This window comes from Pantherophis guttatus, chromosome 3, assembly GCF_059756535.1.
Source record: "Pantherophis guttatus breed Tessera chromosome 3, ASM5975653v1, whole genome shotgun sequence".
Taxonomy (NCBI): domain Eukaryota; kingdom Metazoa; phylum Chordata; class Lepidosauria; order Squamata; family Colubridae; genus Pantherophis; species Pantherophis guttatus.
The window spans coordinates 212739803-212759614 of record NC_142065.1 but is presented as its reverse complement, the minus strand read 5'-3'; the positions used below and the strand labels follow the sequence as shown (position 1 = coordinate 212759614).

Sequence of the window (19812 nt, the reverse complement as noted above, 5' to 3'; positions counted from 1 at the left end):
GATTTAGGTCAAGAAGGTTGCTAGTTAATTTAACCTGGAAGAACTTTGGACCACCTGCCACTCCATCCTCAAGTAATTCTTCAGCCTTCCTGGTTTACTATCGCAGCTGCTGTATGTGCAGGTAGTCCTCCACTTAACAACAGTTCATTTGTTCAAAATTACAACGGCACTGAAAATACTTATGATCATTTTTCATAATTATGACCGTTGTAGCACCCCATGATCATCTCCTTTTAATGACCCCGTAATCCCTTGCAGGGTGCAGTCTGGGCAACTGAACGGAGCTGAGTCGTTAGTGGCCGGATGCCCTTCTTGTTGCCAATGCGGAGTTATATTCAGCAGATTGTGAGGGGAGAGCCCCACCTCTAGGCCACAGCACAACTCTAGCTTGGCAACTGTGTCCCAAGGACACGTCAAGGACTATCTTGATTTATTTTCTGGATGTTTTTATTGTTTTAATGGGTTTTTTTTTTGTTTTAATTGTTTTATTGTTTTAGAACTGTAAGTTACCCAGAGTCACTTGGCTATAGAAATCAAACAAACAAACAAACAAGCTTAATTTAAAAACTAACACCGCAAGGGAGAAATAATCGATTCTTGGTTTTATCTGCCTTCTTCAATACTTTGTCAGGCCGAAAAAAAAAATAACCGTACGTGTTTTACGTTACAAAATCTTGTATTGAATTCATTGGACAGGGCGGCCCTGAGAAAAGGCGGATGCAGTTCTACACCACGGAGGAAATATTGGAAGTCGTGTCTCCCTGGAAGCCACGGAAAGGCAATCTTTAGGTTTTGGGAAGGGCAAATATTCCTCTTGGCTTTTCACAGGAAGCTTCGAAATAGCTTCAGGGCATCCTGTGTCCAAGTAAAACATCTGGATCTGGTATGGAACAAAGATTTGATAGGCATATTTGGAAATCCTGCTCCAGGATTAGCTAGAGAACGACATGTCGTAATAGGAGGAGGAGGAGGAGGACTGGGATCCTTGGTGGTCTCTGAGCGTGGTTGTTTTCTTGCTAACATTTCATTACCCACCTAAGTAACATCATCAGTGGTAGAAGGGAGTGGGGTTTGTGGAGAGGAGGAGGAGGAGGAGGACTGTGGGCTCCCTGAGTTTGGTTCAGGGGTGAAATCCAGCAGCTTCTGACAGGTTCTGGAGATTTTGCAATATCCTTCCCCCAGGAGTAGGGAGGGAATGGGGATTTTGGAGTATCCTTCCCCCAGGAGTGGGGTGGGAATGGAGATTTTGCAGTATCCTTCCCCTGCCATGCCTACCAAGCCACACCCACCAAGCCACACCATGCCCACCAAGCCACGCCCACAGAACCGGTAGTAAAAAAAAATTGGATTTCACCACTGGTTTCGTTTTCTTGCCGACATTTCATTACCCACCTAAGTAACATCATCAGTGGTAGAAGGGTTTGTGGAGAGGAGGAGGAGGAGGGCTGTGGGGTCCTTGATGCTTTCTGAGCTTGGTTGTTTTCTTGCTGACCTTTCATGACCCAATTAGGTAACATCATCAGTTCTAGATGGAAGTGGGGTTTGCGGGCGGGGAAGAGGAGGAGACGGGAAAAGAAAGAGGGAGGAATGAAGAAAGACAATGAAGAATGAGAAGGAAGGAAGAAAAGAAAAATGAGAAAAGGCAGGCAGGGAAGGAAGGAAGGAAGGAAAAGAAGGAAGGAAAGGAAGGAAGGAAGGAAGGAAGGAAGGAAGGAAGGAAAGGAAGGAAAGGAAGGAAAGAAGGAAAAGAAGGAAGGAAGGAAGGAAAGGAAAGGAAGGAAGGAAGGAAAGGAAAGGAAGGAAGGAAGGAAGGAAAGGAAGGAAGGAAGGAAAGGAAAGGAAGGAAGGAAGGAAAGGAAGGAAGTAAGGAAGGAAAGGAAAGGAAGGAAGGAAGGAAGGAAAGAAGGACAGGAAGGAAGGAAAAAAGTAGAGCAGGAGAAGGAGGAAATGGAGGAGGAGATAGATAGACAAGGAGGAATAGATAGACAAAAAAGGAGGAAGAGGAGGTGGTGGTGAAAGATGAGGAGGAGGAGAAGGGGAAGGAGAAGAAGAGTATGTGTGTTTCAACTCTTGAGTAGGAACAAACCACATGGGATGCTAATGATATGGTCCTTCTTTCTTTTCCATTCTTCTGCTCCTGAAGGCTCTTCTACTCCCATCTCGACAACCTTCCAGAAGGAGAGTCCAAGGTCCTCGTTTGGGGCCTGGGGAAGAGACGTCCTTCCCCACAACCGGTCCAGCCTCTCCCTGAAGGGTTATCCTTGAAGCCAGAGCAGAGACAAGGCGAGGACGAGGGTGAAGCTGAGGGCGCTGAACTCCGCAGTGGCCGCCTGACCTGCTCCCACGTTGCACAAATCCGTGTAACAACAATAGTCGGGGTGATTGTCTCCGATGGTGTCCGGCTCAGACGGCACACAGTTCTTGGAGCAAGTCTTGCTGACTGTGATGTTCCCAAAAAAGGGGTAACCTGGGAGAGATCAGGAGGAACAAAGGTAAGAGATGGGAGGGAAGAAGAGCAAAATAATAATCCAAGAATGGGGTGTTTTTTGCTAACTGTGATGTTCGGAAGGAGCTCAGCCCATCATTTGGACAAGCCGAGATTGTTCCTCTTGGGATTGCTCAGGCCGTAGGAAGAAAAACCCGGAGTTGTGGATCTGAGTCTGGATCTCTCCCCAAGCTCAGGAGGTCACATCCTACCCAGCCAGGTGCAACAATTTTGGGGATCCCTCACTGTCCGTTGGGAATTCGATCTCTCCCTCCCTCTCTCTCACACACGGTTTCTTTCAGGTGTCAATAAATTTATTCTATCTGTCTGTCTATCCATCTATCCAATCTATCCATCTATCTATCTCCACTTCAGTCTTTCTTTCTTTCTTCTTTCTTTCTTTCTTTCTTTCTTTCTTTCTTTCTTTCTTTCTTTCTTTTTCCTTCTTTCTCTCCCTCCCTCCTTCCTTCCTTCCTTTTTTCTTTCTTTCTCTTTCCCTCCTTCCCTCCTTTCCTTCCTTCCTCCGTCCTTCCTTCCTCCTCCTTTCTTTCTTTTTCTTTCTCTCTCTCTCCTTCCTTCCCCTTCCTTCCTTCCTTCCTTCCTTCCTTCCCTCCCTCCCTCCCTCCTTTCCTTCTTTAAATATCTATCATCCATCTATCCATCCACTCATCCATCTACCTAGCTACCTATATCTATCTACACTTATATATCGTTCTTTTAAATCTCTATCATCTATCTATCTGTCTGTCTGTCTGTGTCTGTCTATTATCTTCACTTATTTATTCATCAATCTCTCCTTCCTTCCTTCCTTCCTCCCTTCCTTCCTTCCTATCCTATCCTATCCTATCCTATCCTATCCTATCCTATCCTATCCTATCCTATCCTATCTTTCTAACTTTCATCTATATCTATCATCATCTATCTAATATTATCAACCTATTACTCTTTCATAAATCAATAAAATCTATCATCCATTTATTTATCTATAATCTTTTCTTCTTAAAGGAATTCCTTCCTTCCTTCCTTCCTTCCTTCCTTCCTTCCTTCCTTCCTTCCTCCCTTCCTTCCCCCCTCCCTCCCTCCCTCCCTCCCCCCTCCCTCTTTGTATCTATCATAAATCAATATCTATCTTCACATTAATCTATTACTCTTTCCACGATAAATCATTTATCATTATCTATCTATATATCATCTTCCCTTATTAATCTGCCAATTTTACTACCCTAAATGAATCAATCAATCTACCGTCATCCATTTCTCTATCCCAATATTTCACTCGGCTGCCTTAATTGTGCAACAAACAACAAACCACCTCTTTCTTGCCCACCGCTTCCAGCTAAACCTAACCAAGCTTAGCAATTTGGCCAGCTGCAGGGGTGACTTTTTGACACTGTTAAATATGTTGCGTAAAGCCAGCCCTTAGCGGTTAAATAATATTCATTGATCGAAAGAGAACTAAGCCTTGAAATATATTAGCTCAAACTCTTCAAGGGCTGAAAAAAAAAAACCAGGTGACTAAGTCAACCTGGTTAAAGGTCAGTCAAGTATGTTTTCCTTTCTTCTCCCTTTAGTCAAAAGCACCGGAAGGCCAGATAAGAAACTATGGATGGAAATTAATCAAGAAGAGAAGCAACCTGGAATTAAGGAGAAACTTCCTAACAGTGAGAACAATCAACCCATGGAACAGAAGTTGCCTTCGGAAGTTGTGGGAGCTTCATCCCTGGAAGCTTTCAAGAAGAGACTGGACTGCCATTTGTCAGACATGGTGTAGGCTCTCCTGCTTGGGTGGGGGGTTGGACTAGATGACCTACAAGGTCCCTTCCAACTCTGTTATCCTATCCTATCCTATCCTATCCTATCCTATCCTATCCTATCCTATCCTATCCTATCCTACCCTACCCTACCCTACCCTACCCTACCCTACCCTACCCTACCCTACCCTACCCTACCCTACTCTATCCTATCCTTTGTGGCAGCCCCTCAAATATTAGAAAATTGCTATTATGTCACCCCTGGTCCTTCTTTCCACTAGACTAAACACACCCCAATTCCTGCAACACCCCAATTCCTGCAACCGTTCTTCATATGTTTTAGCCTCCAGTTCCCTAATCATCTTTGTTGCTCTTCTCTGCACTCTTTCTAGAGTCTCCACATCTTTTTTACATCGTGGCGACCAAAACTGGATGCAGGATTCCAAGTGTGGCCTTACCAAGGCATTATAAAGTAGTATTAACACTTCAGGTGATCTTGATTCAATCCCTCTGTTTATGCAGCCCAGAACTGTGTTGGCTTTTTTGGCTGCTGCTGCACACAGCTGGCTCATCTTAGAATCCATAATATGCCCGCCGCATGGATTCTAAGGATCCTTGCCACTGAAATGAGCAGAATGTGGCCAGAAACCCATCAGCCACAGAAGCAACGAAAATAACTCTTGGCGGACGGCGAGCTTCAGTACAAGCAAAGGTAAAACCCTGGAGCAAAATAAAAGAAGCTCAACAAACAGGTGAGCTGTTTCTCACCTGAATCCACCGAGTGCACCGTCGTCTTGCAAGCGGTGGTGTTCGCTGGGCAGTGAGTGACGGCGAGGCAGTAGCTAACATCCATGGGTTCACTGCAGGTGTAACACTGCAAAGAGAGAACTGCAATGCCAGAGAAGAACGTCAGAATCTGCAGGGACTAAAGCATTGAGAGATCAAAAGGACTCCGTATATTTCCAATGTTGGGACAAATGGTACGTTTGGTTGAACAACAGACGCCCAAAACGTCAAGTATAACCAGGATTATGTTTAATATGTGTTAAATCTGACTGAAGCCTACATACCGTAGAAAGTGTAAATATCATGTAAAGTTCCTGTCGCGATCATTTGTTTGACTATTTCTTTTTTTTTGATGTATTGTTTTAAATAAATAAATAAATAAAAAAAAGAATCTGCAGAGCGAGGAGGGGGGGTCTCCGTTTCTATCAGGACTGAGATTTATTTATTTATTTATTATTGATTGATTGATAGGGAATAGAATAGAATAGAATATTCTTTATTGGCCAAGTGTGATTGGACACACAAGGAATTTGTCTTTGGTGCATATGCTCTGAGTGTACATAAAAAGACAAGATACGCTCGTTGAGAATCACAAGGCACAACACCTAGTGACAGTCATACGGTACAATAAGCAATCAAATCATACTAGGAAACAATATCAATATCAATCGCAAGGATACAAGCAACAGAGTAGAGAGTAGAGTAGAAGTAGAGTAGATAGAGAGTAGATAAAGAATAGAATGGAAGGGAAGAGAAGAGAAAAGAAAAGAGAAGAGAAGAGATAAAGGAGAAATAGAAGAGAAGAGAAATAATAGAAGAGAAGAGAAATAGAAGAGAAGAGAAATAATAGAAGAGAAGAGAAATAGAAGAGAAGAAAAACAATAGAAGGGAAGAGAAATAGAAGAGAAAAGAAATAATAGAAGAGAAATAGAAGAGAAGAGAAATAAGAGAAGAGAAGAGAAATAGAAGAGAAGAGAAATAAGAGAAGAGAAGAATAGAAATGAGAAGAGGAGAGAAGAGTTGGAAAGTTGAATAAAGGTGCTTTATTCAAGAGGAAACGACACCCCTGGTCATGTGATTTACATTCGGTCACTTGGCAGCTGACTCACATTTATGACAGTTGCAGTGCCCTGAGGTCATGTGATCCCTTTTTGCGACCTTCCGGCAAGCCAAACCAGTGGGAAAGCCAGATTCCCTAAACGACCATGTTCCTAATTTAACCGCTGCGGTGTTTCGCTTAACAACGGTGTAAAATGGGGCAAAACTCACTTAACAAATTTCTCACTTAGCGACATACATTTTTGGGTTCGATTGTGGTCGTAAATCGAGGACTACCTGTATATATCATTCTATAAAAGTAGAAAGGCAAAGTTTTATGTTATTGGCTTATTCTACTGCACCAAAAGGAATTGGAAGTCAATGCTTTTTATTCCCTTCCTCCCTTCCTCCTTCCTCCTTCCTCCCTATCCTATACGTTCCCTCCCTTATTCTCTCATTATTTTCTTCTGTATTTTTGTATTTTATATTATATTTTGCTAAACTAATCAAGTTTTGAAACCAGGAAGAAAAACAAAAAAATGTTTCCGTGTATTGCTGACAGACAAGAGAAACAAAAGGATCTAGGAATCTATTTGTAGAGCAGTTACGTCTGCGACTTACCTGGGAGTAACCACCTGGAATCCTTTTAAATCAACATGCCACAGGTTTCCTGCAAATCACCTTGGTTGAGGTTGCTCCATAAACATTTTTTTAAAATAATTTTTATTAATAATACAAATTAAAAACACTGGACACGGTTTGACTTCTCCGGTTTAGACATTTTCATCAAGTTTTACTTTGCAACAGATACACTTTCTTTATCGCTATACAAGTTTATATTATGAATCACATTTCAAACACGTTGAAAAGAGTTATTTCTTCATCTGTGAAGGTTACATCAATACCAAATTCATTCCTACCTATCACAGAAAACTAACACAGACATTTCTAAACGTTCAACTCATCAATAATCCTTTAGCCCGGCATTCCTCCTTCTCTCCATCCAATAATATTTCATAATACTCTGTTTCACTCTTATCCTTGAGCTCCAGAGTCAACTTAGGTCGCTCCATAATCTTAACTAGGCTAACTTTAGGGTGAATTGTGTTCTTTACACACAAATATCTGACCCTTGCAAAAGTTTGCAGCAAAATCATGAAATTGTCATATCTGTATTTGGATATGTTGGTATTATTAACCAACTGGGAATCAGTTAACTTCACCAATCTCTTGCACATTAGCTGTACAAGTTCTAAATGATGTTCTTAAGCTCTTCTTCTTCTTCTTCTTCTTCTTCTTCTTCTTCTTCTTCTTCTTCTTCTTCTTCTTCTTCTTCTTCTTCCTCTTCCCCTTCCCCTTCCCCTTCCCCTCCTTCCTTCCTTCCTTCTTCCTTCTTCTCTCTATCAGCATCAACTAGCTCCTACCATGCAAAGGCTACTTCTGAGGAACACATTTTTCTCACCCTATGAAGAAACCAGACCACCCTTGTCCAAGATTCAGTGCCTCTTCTTCTTACATTGCCCAAATATTTGTCAAGGAAAGTTGATCTTACCAAGATCTACAGATGCTGCAAAAATCAGCCAGGTAGCCAGAGATACTTTCATCATGGCACAGAAAACTGCCACAGACCCGCAGACCTTCCGTGGTCTGAGCTCAGCAAGGCAATCAAGGAGAACCAGTTTGCTCAGTTAGCAAAGAGGTGATCTCCCTTAGACATAGCTCCACCTCCTGTCTTCTCCTCCCCCTTCTCTGTTCTCCAAGGGAAGTGCTCAAGAGGAACAGAGGAGAAGATAATAGTGGGGGTCAACAAAGCTTGGACCAGAATGGATATGAACCTGAACCTTCAAGGTTGGTGAGAAGGTTCTTGGTTGAGAATCATGTGTATAGACCCGTGAATTGTAGTGTGTTTGGTTTTTTTAAGGAGAAGTAGGCAAAATGCACCCAACTGGATTGAAAAATCAATAGCGCTTGATCTTCCCGTTCCTTGGATGTCTTCAAGGAGATGTTTTCATTTGGATTCCAGCCCTGAGCGGAAATGGACTCTATGGTTCCAAACGCACCACCTCAACCCGAATTAATATGAAAACTAAATCATAGAGATTAATCAAGGAGAGAAGCAATTTAGGACTAAGGAGGAATTTCTTGACAGTGTAGACAATCAATCAGTGGAATGACTTGCCTCCAGAAGTTGTCCATGCTCCAACACTGGAGCACAACTTCTGAAGGCCAGCCGTTCCATTGTCCTCACTGTCAGGAAATTTCTCCTTAGTTCTAGCTTGTTTCTCTCCTTGATTAATTTCCATCCATTCCATCTATCCACTAAATGTGATACACTGAATTCTTTTGAATTTAATAAATAAATAAATAAATAAATCTAAATGTAATTCTTGAATTTAATTCTTAAATTTAATTATAATTAATTATAATTAATTAATTAATGTAATTCTTAAATTAAAATTTGATAGAGGAAATTTCCTCCTCTTTTTCTCTTCTTCTCCCCATTTTTTTCTGAAAGCATAATTGAGAGGGGCATCAGATTCACAAAAAGTGCATTGTTAGAAGGAACCAATGTTTACTTTTAACTTTTTCTCAACAGCATCAAGCTGGAGTCCATTCATGAGGGCATCTTCCCCTGAAGCTATTTTCTCCCATCTTCAAAGCAAAAGCCAAACCAGCTGGAGATTCAAATCAGGATTTTCCTGTCTTCTCAGGAATTTTCTCAGACGTGAGATCGGAGGTGTCTCCTTGAAAAATACCTGTCTCGATTGCTCTTGGTGTCGTCAATACCATCATTTGCCTCTATGTCCAGGAAAGCCAGTGCAGATAAGATCTTCCAGGCTTAACCTGAGCAATCATAACAATTGAACAACTTGCCTCCAGAAGTTGTGGGTGCTCCATCACTGGAGGTTTTTAAGACGAGATTGGACAACCATTTCTCTGAAATGGGATAGGGTTTCCTGCCTGAGCAGGGGGTTGGACTAGAAGACCTCCAAGGTCCCTTCCAACTCTGTTATACTGTTTCTATTCTATTCTATTCTATTCTATTCTATTCTATTCTATTCTATTCTATTCTATTCTATTCTATTCTATTCTACTCTACCCTACCCTACCCTACCCTACCCTACCCTACCCTACCCTACTCTAACTCTACTCTACTCTACTCTACTCTACTCTACTCTACTCTACTCTACTCTACTCTACTCTACTCTACTCTACTCCACTCCATTCCATTTTCTATTCTATTCTATTCTATTCTATTCTATTCTATTCTATTCTATTCCATTCCATTCCATTCCATTCAACTCCATTCCACTTCTATTCTATTCTATTCTATTCTATTCTATTCTATTCTATTCTATTCTATTCTATTCTATTCTATTCTATTCCAATGATAGTTGAGGCAGCCAAACCACTTATTTCTTTCTCCTTTTAATACAATCCAATTTCATTTGCACTTCCCAGATGAATGTTAACTGGAACCCAATTATCCTTTGAATTCGCTGAATTACATTTAAAAAAAAGATCTGTGCCTTAGAGGCAAGTGTTACAGTGAGCCAAAGGCATATATTCGGCGAAATTGCTTGTAAAAACATGTACACCTGGGGAAAAATTTTTTTGCCTACAAATGTTGGGGCGGCCTTTTGCCTTTTAATTGCCATGCTAATGCAGAAATGGCTATGTTGATCCTGTGGCTGAAGAAAATGCGGCTCCGGTTGAAACTAAAATCATGAGCTGTGTCTGCAGCAGGTTGAGGTTGTATGGAGAGCAGCAGGGCAGAATAAACCAAGAAATCATCTTTAGCTGCTCAGATAGCTTTCAGATTACTGCAGGAAGACGAATCTGTGGCTGGATGCAAATAAGGGCAAGAACTGGAGGCTAAAACATACGAAGAACGGTTGCAGGAACTGGGCATGTCTGGTTTAATGAAGAGAAGGACCAGGGGAGACAGGAGAGCAGTCTTCCAGTATCTCAGGGGCTGCCCCAAAGAAGAGGGAGTCAAGCTATTCTCCAAAGCACCTGAAGGCAGGACAAGAAGCAATGGGTGGAAACTAATCAAGGAGAGAAGCAACCTAGAACTAAGGAGAAATTTCCTGACAGTTAGAACAATTAATCCGTGGCACAACTTGCCCCCAGAAGTTGTAAAAGTTTCAACGCTGGAAGTTTTAAAGAAGAAATTAGATAACCATTTGTCTGAAGTAGTATTGGGTCTCCTGCTTGAGTAGGGGGTTGGACTAGAAGACCTCCAAGGTTCCTTCCAACTCTGTTATTCTTTCCCATCCTGTCCTGTCCCGTCCCATCCCATCCCATTCCATTCTGTATTTTGTTGTTCTGTTCTGTTCTGTTCTGTTCTGTTCTGTTCTGTTCTGTTCTGTTCTGTTCTAATTTAGGAGTGCAAATCTTTTAAACCAAGGGATGTGAGTGATTAAGCCTACTTTTTTTTTTTTTTAATTTGATTTATATGCCGCCCTTCTCCGGAGACTCAGGGCGGCTTACAATGCGTTAAGCAATAGCCTTCATCCTTTTGTATATTTTATACAAAGTCAGCTTATTGCCCCCACAAACTGGGTCCTCATTTCACCTACCTTAGAAAGGATGGAAGGCTGAGTCAACCTTGAGCCTTGGAGAGATTCGAACCCTGCAGTAATTGCAGGCAGCTGGTCTTAATAACCAGCTTAATAACAGGGTGCCTTAAACCCCTGTACTACCAAGGCTCTTAATCCTCATGCCCTGTAAGAAGTAAATCAGGAAGTTTCACACCACACCTTTTGGGGAACACACTGCAAAATAAGATGGAGGAATTGGGTAGGTCTCTAGCCTAATGGAAAGAAGGACGAGGGGAGACATGACTGCAGTCTCCCAATATTTGAGGGGCTTCCACAGAAAGGAGTGGGGGGGGGGCAAGCTATTTTCCAAAGCACCAGAAGGCAGGATAAGAAACAATGGATGGAAACTCATCAAGGAGAGAAGCAACCTGGAATTGAGGAGAAACTTCCTAACAGTGAGAACAATTAACCAGTGGAACAGCTTGCCACCAGAAGTTGTGGGTGCTTCATCACTGGAGATTTTTGAGAAGAGATTTGGACAACTATTTGTCTGACTTGGTCCTCATTATCCTCCTCCCCTCCTCCTCCTCCTCCTCCACTACTACTTCTCCTCCTCCTCCTCCTCCCCTCCTCCTCCTCCTCCCCTCCTCCTCCTCCTCCTTCTCCTCCCCTCCTCCTCCTCCTCCCTCTCCCTTCCTCCTCCACTACTACTTCTTCTCTTCCTCCTCCTCCCCCTCCTCCTCCACTACTACTCCTCCTTCTCCTCCTTCTTCTCCTCCTTCTCCTCCCCTCCTCCTCCTTCTCCTCCCCTCCTCCTCCTCCACTACTACTTCTCCTCCTCCTCCTCCTCCTCCTCTCCTCCTCCTCCTCCACTACTACTTCTCCTCCTCCTCCCCTCCTCCTCCTCCTCCTTCTCTTCCCCTCCTCCTCCTTCTCCTCCCCTCCTCCTCCTTCTCCTCCCCTCCTCCTCCTCCTCCACTACTTCTCCTCCTCCTCCCCCTCCCTTCCTCCTCCACTACTACTTCTTCTCTTCCTCCTCCTCCCCCTCCTCCTCCACTACTACTCCTTCTTCTCCTCCTTCTCCTCCCCGTCCTCCTCCACTACTCCTCCTCCTCCCCTCCTCCTCCTCCTCCTCCTCCTCCTCCACTACTACTTCTTCTTCTCCTCCTCCTCCTCTCCCTCCCCTCCTCCTCCACTACTACTTCTCTTCCTCCTCCTTTTCCTCCTCCTTCTCCTTCTCCTCCCCCTCCTCCTCCCCCTCCTCCTCCACTACTACTTCTCCTCCTCCTCCTCCTCGTCCCATCCTCCTCCTTCTCCTCCTCCTCCTCCCCTCCTCCTCGCCCCTTCTCCCCCCTCCTCCTCCTCCTCTACTACTACTTCTTTTCTTCCTCCTTCCCCTCCTTCTCCTCCCCCTCCTCCTCCACTATTACTTCTCCTCCTCCTTCTCCTCCTCCCCTCCTCCTCCTCCTCCCCTCCTCCTCCTTCTCCTCCCCTTCTCCTCTTTCTCCTCCTCCTCCTCCCCCCCTCCTCCTCCACTACTACTTCTCCTCCTCCTCCTCCCCTCTCCTCCTCCTCCATCTATTTCATCTATTTCGTCTCCTCTGTCTTCATTTTAGCCATTGTCTCTCCATGCAGAATGAAGGCCTCTTCCGCACGTTTCCCACCAATACAGTCCTGAACTTTCTTTTTGCCTGTTGGTGCCTGCCATACTTGCTGATGTCATCTTACAACAGTTTATTCGGTGACCGTTCAAAGTTACAACGGCACCGGAAAAAGTGAGTTAGGACCGTTTTTTACACTTACGACCATTGCAGCGTCCCCAATGGTCAGACGATCAAAATTCAGACACTTGGCAAATGACTCATATTTATGACGGTTTGCAGTGTTTCGGGGTTATACGATCCCCATTTGAGACCTTCCAACAAGCAAAGTCAATATGGGGGGGCGGGGTCAGATTCGCTTAACAACCGGGTTGCTAATTTACCCACTGCAGTGATTCACTTAACAACCATGGCACGAAAGGTTGTAAAACGGGGAAGCATTCACTTCACAAACGTTTCGCTTAGCAATTGGGCTCAATGATGGTCATAGGCCAAGGACTACCTGTATAGGGTTCCTTGCTTGAGCAGGGGGTTGGTCTAGAAGACCTCCAAGCAGTGGTTATATCTCAACTGGTTTACTACTGGTTTGCTGGCTGCCATGTGCGCTGCGCACCAATCACATGCAGTGTGTGCGCATGCACAGTGCCCACCACGCACCAAATGTGAGCTGTGCGCGAGGCAGTGCACACCAAAAGGAGGCTTGCGGTAAGTAGAACAGCGTGGATGGGGTGGTGGTGTGATCAGCTGTGGTGCACGAACTGGAGAACCAGTAGTAAAAACACTTTAAAAAAGTAAAAAAGAAAGTTCCCACGATCGCGCGTCACTCAGTTGATCGTCGGAAGTTTTGTTTTTTGTTTTTTTACATTTTTTACTACCGGTTCGGGTGAACCGGACCAAACCAGGAGCATTTCACCCCTGCCTCCAAGGTCCCTTTCAACTCTGTTGTTCTACATCTGGAAACCCCTATTCTTTCCATCTATTCTGAATGTACTTTTGGGAATTTGTTGTACTTCAGAAATCAAGCATGTGGGGCATGAATCATAATTGACCCTGAATGACTAGTACCGGTAAAACCAGGTGAATTATGAGCTAATCAATCCATTTTCACCTCGCGTTGAAGAGAACACCTTCCTGATAGATGATACCAAAGCTCAGAGGAAGGAACAGGTGTGTAACCTGTGATAGGTGTGGCTTTCTTTGGAGGTATTGTTTCGTCTCAATATATCCTCGGAGTGCCCGGGCTTTCTAAAAACTGAAGAATGTTGCAGAGCAACCAGATTTTCTGAGGTGAATTCAGCCAAGGAGAAGCCACAGTTGCATTATTTTCTAAGGGTGGAATCCTCAGAAGACTGGATAGATACAGTGCTGGGATTCAGCCAGTTCATGCTGGTTCGGGCGAATTGGTAGTTAAATTACGGGCTGGCCCCTCCCCTCCCTGCCCCTTCCAGGAGTCCTCACGTGCCCCATTTTGGCTCCCAGGTAAGCACAGGGAGGCCCCCTAGGCCCAAAACAGGGTATGGGTGTGTGTGGGGGCCCCCCGCGGCCTATTTTCACTTCCAGGAGGCTTCAGGGAGGCCTACCAGGTCAGGGGTCAGCAACCTGCGGCTCTGGAGCCACATGTGGCTCTTTCATTCCTCTGCTGTGGCTCCCTGTTGCTGGTCAGCTCCATAATTGATAGGGCTTTCGCTTAGGACAGGTAGAGGAAAAAGGATGCTGCGCTACTATGGTGGGGAAACTGGACTTCCGGTCAGCAGAAGAAAAAGGACACCGCGTTAGGAGGAAACTATGATGGGAGAACCGGACTTCCGGTCGGCTCCAGAATTGAACAGCGGCTTCCGGTTAGGACTTTTGTGGCTCCTTGAGTGTTTAAGGTTGCTGACCTCTGTACTAGGTGCAAAATGGGGCATGGGGGTGCAGCATGAGTCCCCCGCAGCCTGTTTTTGCTGCCAGGGGGCTTCAGGGAGGCACCACACCAGCCTCCTCGCCGTCGGAATCAGCTACTAGCTGCACAGGCCGCTGAAGGGCCACAACATTGCCTCTTGAAAAAAGCATCTTTGGGATTGCCACCAATGTTCCAAGAACTGCAATTTTTTTTTGGTTGTTTAACCCTCAAAGCCAATATAAGTTAGCTCAACAGGTGACCAGGCTCCACAGAGAGTCCAGTTGCAGGGCCAATCAAAGCTTCCAGACCCATTGAGCTTCTCTATCCAAAATATATGCTAAAGAATTAGGGATGGAGAGACCATAAGGGCGGACTTCAGAAGAAGCGCCTCTGGCTTGAGGGAGCTGGGTCATAATTTCCTAAATCCTGCGGTGCTGAAACCTCCAGTCTTATCTCTGTAGCCTTCGGGAGACATTGTGCAACCGGTTTAGCTGAATTTAGTACAGCCCATAGTTTATAAACAGAATTATTTCAATGTATCCTCAGCAATGTATACTGTCACCCTGCCTATTTAACTTATATGCAGAGCACATCATGAGAAAGGCAGGGCTAGATGAATCAATAGTTGGAATTAAGATTTCCGGGAGAAATATCAACAGCCTCAGATCTGCCGATGATACCACTCTAATGGCAGAAAGTGAAGAGGAACGAAAGAGCCTCTTGATGCGGGTGAAGGAGGAGAGTGCAAAAGTTGGCTTGAAGCTCAATATTAAGAAAACTAAGATCATGGCATCTGGCCCTCTCAATTCCTGGCAAATAGATGAGGAAGAAATGGAGGTAGTGACAGATTTTATTTTCCTGGGCTCCAGGATCACCGCAGATGGGTGCTGCAGTCCAGAAATTAAAAGACGCTTGCTCCTGGGGAGGAAAGGTACGGCAAACCTAGACAGCATACTAAAAATTAGAGGCCTCACCCTGCCAACAAAAGTGCGTATAGTCAAGGCGATGGTTTTCCCAGTTGCAATGGATGGCTGTGAAAGTTGGACCATAAGGAAGGCTGAGCGCCAAAGAATGGAGGCCTTTGAACTCTGGTGCTGGAGAAGACTCCTGCGAGTCCCTTGGACTGCAAGGCGATCAAACCGGTCAGTCCTAGAGGAGATCAACCCTGACTGCTCTCTAGAAGGCCAGATCCTGAAGAGGAAACTCAAATCCTTTGGCCACCTAATGAGAAGGAAGGACTCCCTGGAGAGGAGCCTAATGCTGGGAACGATGGAGGGCAAAAGAAGAAGAAGGGGACGGCAGAGAAGGAGGTGGCTGGATGGAGTCACTGAAGCAGTCGGAGTGAGCTTCAATGGACTCCGGAGGATGGTAGAGGACAGGAAGGCCTGGAGGAACGTGGTCCATGGGATCGTGATGGATCGGACACAACTTCACAACTAACAACATCCTCAGCTTCACTGAGTCTTTCCCCACTTCTGAAGAAATGAAGTCTCTCTCTCTCAGGCAGAGCTCAACTGCAATTGATCTTCATTTGACAAAGATAAGAGTCCTTGGGCTAGAAGAGTAAGAAAATCAGGCCATCCAAGGACACAGTGGATTCACACCATCAAAGCTGACACCAGCCAGAGCATAGAAAAACCTCGAAGAAATAGTGCAAGATTGGAAGATGTGGAGAGACCTACAGAATAACGGAATAACAGAATTGGAAGTCCAACCCTCTGATCAGGCAGGAAACCCTACACCACTTCAGACAAATGGTTATCCAACATCTTCTTAAAAACTTCCAGTGTTGGAGGATTTACAACTTCTGGAGGCAAGTTGTTCCACTGGTTAATTGTTCTCACTGTCAGAAAATTTCTCCTTAGTTCTAGGTTGCTTCTCTCCTTGATTAGTCTCCATCCATTGCTTCTTTTCCTGCCTAGACAAGCTGGAGAGAAAGTGTGGTGTAGTGGTTGGGGGGCCTTAAACTCCTCTTGGCAAAGCTATTTGGGCTGAACCTAATCCCTCTGCTAAGTGGAAATGGAGTTTTGCTAGATTTGAAGACCAGGCCAGATTTACTTTTGGGGTTGCATTGCAGTTTTGACAGCTCTGTTCTTCTCACAGCCAACCTGGTCAACGCTGGGAAGATTCAGACCGACATGGGACACAATTGCCCAGTGTTGTGTAAACCCAGAAGGAGGAGAGACAATGTTCTGCCTTGAAGATTTGGAAAAAATACAAGCCGACCAGCAAATCTCAGAGAAGTTTCTCCTGTGCCATCACACGCCCGTTTCATCACCGCTCTGTGCCCCGAAGGGCTCTCTTGATCCTTTAATTCTCCCTTTCAGAAACCCAGAGCCAATTTATGGGTGCTGCCAGGGAGGAGAACCATCCAGCCGTGCAATTGTCAATCAAAGCCCAGATAGGCAGAATGGAAACACTCCCAGTGCTTGAGGTCACATGGGGCTGTAGGAAGAAATATTTTTCTGGGTTCAGCTCCAAGTGGGGAAAAAGACACTGGAAACATGGAGACTGCTTGGAAAGATGGTTTAATGGTGGACAGGATCACATGGTTTGAGTTCCTGAACAGAAAAAGGGGCTGCGAGTCCCCGGGTTTTATGCCCTCTCTGGCTTTGAACTTCCTGGGGCCACGAAAGAGTATCCTGATTGGTTGTCAGACTCCCAGGGGGTGGGGGTCTTAGCTAGCCTTGCTGGCTGATGTAATCTTCCCAGGTGCCATGTGGTGAGTTTCTGTTGCTAGATGGGTCCCATTGCGTTAGTTTCTGTTGCTATTGTGTTGCAGATGGGTCCTATTGTCAAAGATTGAGTTTCTGCCTCTGGCCCATTAACAAAGGGGGGTGGGGGGAGGCAGGAAGGTGGGAGTTACTTTGTCTTTAAAACATGCTTCTCCATTTCTCATCCAGGGAAATATAATATTCTGCCTTTTTAATGTTTCCTAAAATATTTCATTCTTCTAGGAAAGGGGCGGGTGCTAACTTCCTACAGGGCCAGATCCAAACTCCCAAGGAAGAAGCCAGGAGAAATGTCTATGGAGATTCTCAGTCATCCAGATCATGGTTGTCCCTAAGGTGCTTTTTTAAAAAGAGGCAACTGGACTTTCTTAGTTTTTCCTTGTAGACCTTTGACTTCTCATCTGTAGGAAAGAAAAATCCATCAGGTTCAGTTCCAAGCTGGCGCTGGGAATAAAATGGAGGCTAGAGGCTGATTGGAAAGAAGGTCCATTTATCGATGAAATAGAACCGCAGCATGCAGTTCTGGGACAGCTGACAAATTAGCTTGACGAATGCAAGGATCTTTATACAGTTTCTGAAATGCTGCTGGGGATTGTGCAATGGCGTGAGCTCTGTGTCTTTGGCTATTCTAATGGTGATGGGTTAGTCCTATTATGTCCTAAAGGTCATGTCCTGTTTTTAGAATTTGGGTGGAGAAGGATGTAAATTTTTTTTTTTAAAAAAAATAGTCTTTATTTGCATTTTCCTTTAAAAACAAACAAAAAGAATAACAATACACCATATAAATAACGTACAACACAAAGGACAATACAAATAACACACAAATAGTAGGTACGGATGGTACCTTCCCATCTGAGTATTCAATATAATATTACATTCCAGGGGAGATAGAGCAACTCATCTCTCTTAATATATAAATTAGGTCTAACTGACCTCACTTAATATAGTTTCCTCCTTAACAATCCTTCCATATTTACTTTGGATTATGATATTCTCTTCTCTAGCCAAATATATAGTTTCTCCCAGGATAAACATGTTTGTGTTTGGTCCTTATCTTTTAATTTTTTGGTTAATTTATCAGCTTCTGCACAAGCCAGAATCTTTTTTATGATTGCTTCCTCTGATGGGATAAATCCTGAGAAGGATGTAAATTTTAATCCCATCTCTGGAGGTGAAGGTGTTTTGTTTTGTGAATAGGCTGGCCCAGGATTTCTTAATGGGCATTTGCTATAGGCTATTAAAGAAAGACTGGGGGGCAGCTTTCTGCCTCTAAGAACATGTTTCTCCATTTCTCCTTCGGGGAAATATAATATTCTACCTCTTTTAATATTCCCCAAAATATTTCACTCTTGGGAGACGGGGGCTTGTTTTTGCTTGAAGATGTTCTTCAAGAACTGAAGAAGCTTCTTGAATGAGAAGGGAAACGTCTTCAAGGAAAAAGCAAGAAAGTCCAGTTGCCTTTTGAAAAAAAAAAGCACCTTTGGGGACAAGCAAGGAGAAAGCCCTCAGCTCAGTTGGTTTTCTGCCAACTCTTTTACCACTGTCTGCCCTTCGGAACTGTCCTGTGGGTCATCTCAACCAGCCTCTGCCCCACAAAGGCTTAAATAAATAATAAATAACTTTATTGTCATTGTACATGTATACACAGTTTATCCATACAACGAAATTCACTTAATACCCAAAGACCAGGTCCAACACACATAACAATCCCCAAACACACTCCCACCCACCACAATTCTCCACCCCTAAACTACCCAAACATCCACACAACAGGCCAAATAATGCTGTCCAACAGCTCACTGATGGTGGCCCTTTAGTTCATGGTTGAGTGCAATTATAGCTCTGGGATAAAAACTATTCAGAAAACGTGTGGTCCGAGTTTTAGTTGTTCTGTATCTTCTGCCAGAAGGCAACAGTCCAAAAAGATTGTAAGCAGGATTGGGAAGAGTCTCTGAGAATGTTGTGCAACTTCTTCAAACAGCGAGATTCGAAGATGTCGTCCAGGGCTGGTAGCTGGAGTCCGATGATATTTTGGGCAGTTTTAATGATTCTCTGTAGAGCTTTTTTGTCCGCTACAGAGCTGCTCCCATCCCATGCAAGAATGTCGTATGTCAGGACACTCTCAATGATGCTGCGATAGTAGGACAGAAGTAGATGCTGAGATAGATTTATCTGCTTCCAACCTCTTTTCATATTTCCACCACTTAGACCAGGAGATGCCTTAGGAACTTAAACAACCATGTTCCACCAGATTTGCAGAAAAGGCAAGCAATGGGAAGCGTGACGGAAGCTCCAATAGTGACACAACGGGATATCACTGGAGGAAAGGCAAGGAAACTGGAGTGGAGACCACTCAGCAGGCACGGCGAAAAGAGAAATAATTGTCTTGTGGATATGTTGCAGAATTTCGAAGCTGCTGGCCTTCTGGAACAGTGTTTCTCAAACTTGACAGCTTGAAGATGTGAGGACTTCAACTCCTACAGTTGCCCAGCCAGCCAGTTGAGGTCCATGCATCTTAAATCTACCAAGGTTGAGAAACATTGTTCTGGCCAATGTTTCACCGACATTTGGTTTACAATTTCCTTCTGCATGCAAGATAGCTCCAAATATATAGAATCTCTCTCTCTCTCTCTCCCCCCCCCCCGTTCCCTCCTTCCCTCTCTCTCTCTCTCCCTCTCTCGCCTACCGTATCTATGTATCTTATTATCTATCTATCATTGGTCAGTCGATCTGTCTGTCAGATCAGATCAGATCATCTATCTATCTATCTATCTATCTATCTATCTATCTATCTATCTATCATCTACCTTGCCAAAACAAGGAAACACAGGAACATTTTCCCCCTTGTGCCATCACTCTGCTGAACACTTAATTCATGTCTAAGGATATTTACCCATTTAATATGGATGTAGAATTATTATTATCCTTCTTCTTTACTCCCTCTTCTTATTCATAGTATTATTTTGATAATGATGATGATTATACTGTTGCTT

General features: G+C 44.1%; 2 protein-coding genes across 2 annotated transcripts in view; one reads left to right on the top strand and one right to left on the bottom strand.

The window, feature by feature from the left end:
* Positions 1–19812, top strand: part of LOC148114985 (uncharacterized) — a 451234-nt gene that overhangs the window by 423248 nt on the left and 8174 nt on the right. The gene's annotated exons all lie outside the window — the stretch shown is intronic.
* On the bottom strand, positions 658–7744 carry LOC148114986 (ly6/PLAUR domain-containing protein 2-like). Its single transcript, XM_087890952.1, has 3 exons — positions 7613–7744; positions 5005–5124; positions 658–2467 (listed from the first exon to the last, which is right to left on the bottom strand). Exons 1-3 carry the CDS (start codon positions 7665–7667, stop codon positions 2256–2258), a joined length of 387 nt encoding a protein of 128 aa, XP_087747078.1. The 5' UTR covers positions 7668–7744; the 3' UTR covers positions 658–2255.

Excerpts from the sequence above, each read along its gene's own strand:
- LOC148114986 (XM_087890952.1), bottom strand. The coding sequence starts at position 7,667 with ATGATGAAAGTATCTCTGGCTACCTGGCTGATTTTTGCAGCATCTGTA. Across the intron at positions 5,125-7,612 it reads TGCAGCATCTGTAGATCTTG|TTCTCTCTTTGCAGTGTTAC; the intron begins GTAAGATCAACT and ends CTGGCATTGCAG. Across the intron at positions 2,468-5,004 it reads GGTGCACTCGGTGGATTCAG|GTTACCCCTTTTTTGGGAAC; the intron begins GTGAGAAACAGC and ends GATCTCTCCCAG.